We start from the raw sequence: 6,888 nt of genomic DNA, 5'->3' as shown, positions 1-6,888 counted from the left end.
TACATAACCTTTGCTGCCTACTGGGTAAACATGGTGGTGACCGTGGTAAAAGAGGGACTGTTTGGCTGTTGAGTGGAGTCTGCCACCACCACGTCTTGCATGCAGACCACTGAGAACAGCCACTTCTTCTCCTTCTATTCCACCTCCTTCTTCTGCAGTTTCTTTCTTGGCTGTGACCTCCTCCTCCTCTGTGCCCTCCTCTTCCGCTGTGCCCCCCAAGGTTCCCAGTGCCCGTGGCTTTACCGAAACAAAAAAATTATAGCAATGACCCTGGCACATGCCAGTTACTCCAGGCCTTCTGTCCACTCTGGCCACAGGCACAGCTATCCTGCACCATCATCAGCACGGCACCCAGTATGTCATTTGGTCCTACTTCAATTGGCTTTACAAAAAAAAAATATTATTATTGCCCTGGTGCTTGCCACTTACTTCTGGCCTCTGTCTCATACAGAGGTTGAAATTCAAATATTTATACGGCAGGTAATTGTCCACTTTTTGTGGCCTGTCTCATACAGAGCCTGAAATTCAAATATTTTTTTTTTATATCCTCCAGTGTGACTGCAAGAACAAAGTTTTAGGCAGGTAATTGTCCAATTTTTCAGGCCTCCAGTGTGGCTGCAAAAACAATGTTTTACGCAGGTAATTGCACATTTCTTTCAGGCCTCACATGCTGTGGCTGCAATTTAAAATGTTTAGGTAGATAAATGCTACATTTTTCAGGCATCTCAGACACTGGCTGCGCATACCAATTTTTAGGCAGGTAAACATAGCAGCCATTCTAAAGAGCTTAATTTGAAAAATCTAGAAATTATATGTGACTTTTGACATTTACATATGAAAAATAGCCTCTGCGTAAAAAAATGTATATTATATGTATAACATATGTATTTCGCCCTTGATTCCCCTCCGCCATGCCACTATCTAGATTTTTGTACACTTTGTACACCTTTTTAAAAGAAATTGTGGCTGCAGGGATGCCCTGAAGGTTTTTGATGTTTGCCTGACATTGAAGTCGATGGGGTCATCACAAATTTCTGGGTCGTAAATGCTCACAGTAAAATTAGCAAATGCAAAATCGCAGTGTTCAGCCATGCCTGATAGCAAGTAGGAAGTCCAACCCAGCTTTTTGATGCGCTCTGAGGAGCAACCATCAAATTGCATTTCTCTTTCTAAATAGGGTTATGATTTAATTTAACGCTCTGTATTAATTTTCTTTCCTATGTCCCAAGACAGAACAACTTGGTGGTAGACTTTCTGTGCCAAAGTCTTCTACCCTCTAATAACCCTTCCCTAAACTGCAGTTTGGTTGTGTGGTTTGTTTTTATCTTATCATTCTGGAACACTGCAATGATGTTATAAAGCCATCACATGGTGTCCATGCTGATAATCATTTCCATGGCAGACCTGCTGTTCTTGCCACTAACCCATTACAAATGATTTATGCAGCTGTTCCCACTCATGGCCCGTCTTCTGGCTCAGCTGAGTTTCTCCCCACATTATATTCTGGCTTCTGACATTTTACCTTAAATTCGTGATCTCTAACTCACTCCTGTAAGAAATGATGGAAACTTCAACAGACAAGTTTATACTTAACAAATCAGCCGTTTCTGTAGTTAAAAAAGTTAATTCGTTTGCTGCTGTCAGTTACAACATTATTATTATTGTACATTTAGCCTTTTCTTTTTTTTCGCTCTGTGAAATAAATGCAATTTGGCTGTAAGGCCTAGTGCACACCGGAGCGTTTCCGCTGCGGTTTGCGATCTGCTTGCGGGTGCGGATCTGCTAGGGTAATGCATTTCAATGGGGTGGTGCACACCAGAGCGGTAGGCGTTTTGCAGAAACGCATACTCCCGGGCTGCAGCAGATTTTGGATTGCGGATGCGTTTCTGCCTCAATGTTAAGTATAGGAAAAACGCAAACCGCCTGTCAAACCGCTTGGTATAGCGTTTTTGGAAGCGGATGCAGATGCGTTTTTTGTCAGAATCTGCTCTTCCAGGTCAAAGTGTACTTCCTGTTGTTCTGCTTTGCATGAGGGATTGCAGAGAAGGTTTGTGCAAGATGTCTGGCACGTGGTTTACCACAGAAAATTTAATAATTAAAATACAGAATAGTCCAGAGCTGTATGACAAGACATTGCCTGGACACAAAGATCATCAAAGGCTGCATGACATCTGGAGAAACATTGCCCATGAGTTCCTGGGTGAAAAATGGGAAAAATTGTCACCAAAGACTCAAGAAGCAAAAGGTGAGTGTATTTGTTAAACATGTGTTGTTAACTCTTTTAGGTTGACTCTTTTGGCACTGTGCTGACAATATGTGAAGACCCCTCCCCTGAAAGGTTAATTAGCTAATCCGTCTCTCTTGCAGTCTGTGTCTCTGTATAGGCATCTCTCAATCGGAACAGCACGTACATGTGTGTGTATGTATGCACATGTATTCTGCATGCGGTTGTGATATTACAGTAAAGAACATGATCATAGATTAACACATACAAAGAGGTTGACCTATTTTTTAATAGTAAAGTAAAGATCATAATGTAATCAAATTAAATGTCAACCTGTAATATTTACATACTTATCGGTTATGGCACAAAGTAATCTGCGAGTTTATCTCGCATTTGAATGGCAGAAATAGGCCCACGTAAGGTAGAAGGGGCAACATTTTGAAGAGCACAGGGTGGAATCTCCTCCTCCTCCTCTGTGTTCATGCCATCTAATGTTCTTACATAATTGTGTAAAACACATGTGGCCTTCACAACTGCAATAGCATACTGTGGTTTCATTTTTAGGGCAGTATGAAAAATGCGCCATTTGTTAGAAAGTATGCCAAAAGCACATTCCACCACTTGCCTGGCTTTGGTAAGGCGCTGATTAAACACTTTTTTTTTCAGAGACATATCTCTTTGGGCATAAGGCCGCATCACATGCTCGGATAGAGCAAATGCCTCATCAGCCACAAACACACACGGGTAAGGTGGATGTTGTGTGTCAGGCCAGGGTCGTGGTGCTGGTAAAGTCATTTGGCCAGTTAGGAGTTTCAAGCCAAATCTGCTGTGTTGGAAAACAGCAGAATCATGTGAACTGCCGTAAGCACCCACATCCACATATATAAATTTTAAATTCGGATCCACCACAGCCATGAGCACAAGAGAGAAATATTTTTTATAATTGTAATACACACTGCCAGTGGCTGCAGGCATAACAATACGGACATGTTTCCCATCCACTGCTCCTAGGCAGTTAGGGAATTGATGCTTTTCCCAGAAATGCTGAATATTAGCCTCCCACATAGGTAGATCAGGAGGTGGCATAAATTCGGGCTGCAGTGTTTTCCAAATCAGTTTGCATGTGTCCAAAACCAGGTAGCGGATAGTAGATCTTCCCATCAGGAACTGATAATGCAGAGCTGCATATGAATGTCCTGTTGCCAGAAATCTGAAAAGTAATACAGAAATGTTTATTTGTTTTTTGTTCGAAGTTGGTCTCCTGCGCAAAAGATGGAAGTCTGTGCGAGACAGTTATAAAAAGGAGCTGGAGAAACAATATCAAGAATCTAAAAGTGGGTGTGGCAGTTCCCAAAGAACAAGATATAAATTCTGTGGGATTCTGGAATTTATGAGAAAACATCATGAGTCGGCTGAGTAAGTATGGCGCAAATGTACACCTATTACACTTCTGAAAAAAGTATCCGCTACAGCTGTAATATAAATACAAGTCACACAATGCATTGCAGGAGTGTGATAGACTCAATGTGATTCACTGCAGGTCATTTTACAGTAGGCCTTTGCTTAATATGATTGTTTACTAAGCTATTTATAGTGCGATTATCTGTCAGGAATCTGGTAGGATTTTGTGGACAAATACCAGTTGCCTTACACTCATGTGGATCTATTTGGCTGCAGTAGTGTCTGAATCACACACCACGAACAAGCATGTGTAGATTATACATTAATACTTCACTACAAACATGTGATCTGCATGATGACTCAGGGGCTGTGCCTTAAAGTAATACTCACAACATTTCTGCAGGAGAGAAAGGCAACTATGATTGTTGTACAGTTACACATGTACATCAATGACATTTTCTATTTTACATCACTGGCCTCTATACCAGTACTCAATTCTTCTCTTCTTCTTTACATTAGAACTGAAGATAGCCTGCCACCTGATCCTGATCCTGAGGAGGCGGAAATAGATGCAGGCCACAACACTAGCAGTGATCTGGAAGTGGATGATTTAACTCCACAGGATGGTGACACAGCTACACTGGATGAGAGTGACTCAACAACTGCTGATCAAACACAACCCAGTACACTAACTACTAGGCCACGCACAACTCACAGATCTAGTAGAGGTGTGAGGGCATCAACCCAAGGCAGGAGAATAGCAAGAGGTATGAGCAGGGCTGAATATGATCACAAGCTCATTACTTCTATTGAAAAGGCTGTGGATCATATGGAGAAGCGAGAGGAGGAAATCAAACAATTAAAAGAGCCATGCACCCAGTATCTGCTAAGTTTAGTGCCATTGTTACAGAAAGTGCCACCAGATAAGCAATGGGCAGCCAGACATGCCATATCTGAGACCCTGGGCAAATTTTTGCAAACTCAGAGCCAGGCAGAAGAAAATAGCTCCAACTATGTCACTCAACAACACATGCCTCATGCCACTCCTCAGTATCATTCATACCCACAACCATCTTACCAGAGTCACCGTATGTATGACCCACCTAGTTACCCACCTATGCATATGGCAACCCGGCCATATGGGCAGCAGCCACATTATCCTATGACAGGACCTACCGTATTTTTCGCCGTATAAGACGCACTTTTTCTTCCCCAAAATGTTGGGGGAAAAGTGGGTGCGTCTTATGCGGCGAAGGTACGGATTTCGGGAGGCAGAGGTGCGCAGGGAAGCACTATATACATTACCTGCTCCTGCCGCCGCGCTCCTGGCTCCAATCCTGGCTCCCCGATCCTCTTTTTCCATCTACCGCTGCCCGCTGCTGCCCCCGCCGAACATCGCTGGCCGGTCTTAATTAGCCGCATGGATACGCTATAAGCACACCACGTGCCGGGGTCACGCATGCCGCCGAACGCTGGCCGGTCCTAATTAGCCGCGCAGGGATACGCTATCAGCGCACCACGTGCGCCGGGGTCACGCATACGCATGTGTGACCCGGCGAACGCTGATAGCGTATCCCTGCGCGGCTAATTAGGACCGGCCAGCGTTGTTCGGCGGCATGCGTGACCCCGACACGTGGTGTGCTGATAGCGTATCCCTGCGGCTAAGACCGGCCAGCGATGTTCGGCGGGGGCAGCAGCGGGCAGCGGTAGATGGAAGAAGAGGATCGGGGAGCCAGGAGCGCGGCGGCAGGAGCAGGTAATGTATGTGTACTCACGCTGCCTGCACAGGGGGACACCGGCACTGGAGGACAACAGGGGGCCACAGGCACAGGGGACACTGCCACAGGGGACACTGCCATAACAGGGGGACACTGCCACAGGGGACACTGGCACAATAGGGGACTCTGCCACAGGAGACACTGCCACAACAGGAGACACTGCCATAACAGGGGACACTGCCACAACAGGGGACACTGCCACAACAGGGGACACTGCCACAACAGGGGACACTGCCACAACAGGGGGACACTGCCAAAACAGGGGGACACTGCCACAACAGGGGGCCGGGGACACTGGCACAGGGGGCTGCAGGCAGAACAGGGGGATACAGCAGGCACAGGGGGACACAGCAGGCACAGGGGGGCACGGCAGGCACAGGGGGACACAGCAGGCACAGGGGGACACAGCAGGCGCAGGGGGACACAGCAGGCACAGGGGGACACAGCAGGCACAGGGAGACACAGCACAGGGGGACATAGCAGGCACTGGGGGACACAGCACAGGACCAGCACAGGGGGACACAGGAACAGCCAATCACTACACTGACCACATAGAGGAACATAGGCAGGCAACATGGGAACAACCAATCATAACACTGTCCCCTTATGTAGTGTAATAGTATGTAATGTAACTGGAAAGGGGGGTAAAAAGTCCTTAAGACACCCCTGCATCATAGACACACCTAGGTTTAGTTTTTTCTTTTTTTCCTGATTTTTGCCCTCTAAATCTAGGTGCGTCTTATATGCCGGAGCGTCTTATACGGCGAAAAATACGGTATGCGTTTTGAGCAAGCTAATAGGTATCAAAGATCAGACACTCCAGTGTACACTGATTTATCAGCTCAGACCCAGCCACAAACTACTTCAGAATCAGCTACACAAGCTTTCATTCATGACACTGGAAGCATGTCTGATTATCTTGCACAACATGAGTAGGAAGTGTGCCTTATAGGTAGTGTAAATCGTTATATTTTATGTTAATATTTTAAAGTTAGTTTCACATACCTCAAAGTTATGAGGAGACGCTCCGTTGGAGTGATTGCACGGCGATAATTAGTATCTTGTCTTTGAAGGGCATCCTTCAATTTGGACAGTAGACAATCAAAACTGTCAAAAATACAGATGTATATGTAATTTGTTGATGATGTTTGTGATATAAAAGCATTCTTTTTTGAACATATACATTCTATGTTTGCAAAAATACCTTCATGACAACATGGCCTAAAGAATTATTTGGGCAACCACTACCAAAAACAAATAAAATAATGTCGCTGGCCACAACAAGTGTCTTTACTGAGTTTCTGCTGTTCATAGGTGCATGATATTGGTATAGGTATAAATGTGTGTTACGTGGGGTTATTACCTTAGGTTATTGTTCAAAAATGATGTATGCTTATATACTATAGTAGTTACTGGGTAGTCCAAAAAAGCAATAGGTGTTAGGCAGTGTATGCATAACACACCAGGAACAAGCATAATGGTAAT

At 44.9% G+C, this 6,888-nt stretch overlaps 1 protein-coding gene across 1 annotated transcript; it reads left to right on the top strand.

The window, feature by feature from the left end:
- Positions 1-1,738: 1,738 nt before the first annotated feature.
- LOC137536351 (uncharacterized) lies at positions 1,739-4,820 on the top strand. The gene is made up of 3 exons (XM_068258566.1): positions 1,739-2,245; positions 3,478-3,640; positions 4,145-4,820. Exons 1-3 carry the CDS (start codon positions 1,960-1,962, stop codon positions 4,818-4,820), a joined length of 1,125 nt encoding a protein of 374 aa, XP_068114667.1. The 5' UTR covers positions 1,739-1,959.
- Positions 4,821-6,888: the final 2,068 nt, after the last annotated feature.

This window comes from Hyperolius riggenbachi, chromosome 1 (genome assembly GCF_040937935.1).
Source record: "Hyperolius riggenbachi isolate aHypRig1 chromosome 1, aHypRig1.pri, whole genome shotgun sequence".
Classification (NCBI taxonomy): Eukaryota; Metazoa; Chordata; class Amphibia; order Anura; family Hyperoliidae; genus Hyperolius; species Hyperolius riggenbachi.
The sequence above is the reverse complement of the archived record's forward strand: the minus strand, read 5'-3'. Positions and strand labels throughout refer to the sequence as shown.

Bases quoted from the DNA above. Each gene is read 5' to 3' on its own strand.
- LOC137536351 (XM_068258566.1), top strand. From the start codon at position 1,960: ATGCAGATGCGTTTTTTGTCAGAATCTGCTCTTCCAGGTCAAAGTGTA. The intron at 2,246-3,477 runs GTGAGTGTATTT...TTTTGTTCGAAG, and splicing joins AAAGACTCAAGAAGCAAAAG to TTGGTCTCCTGCGCAAAAGA. The intron at 3,641-4,144 runs GTAAGTATGGCG...TCTTTACATTAG, and splicing joins AAACATCATGAGTCGGCTGA to AACTGAAGATAGCCTGCCAC.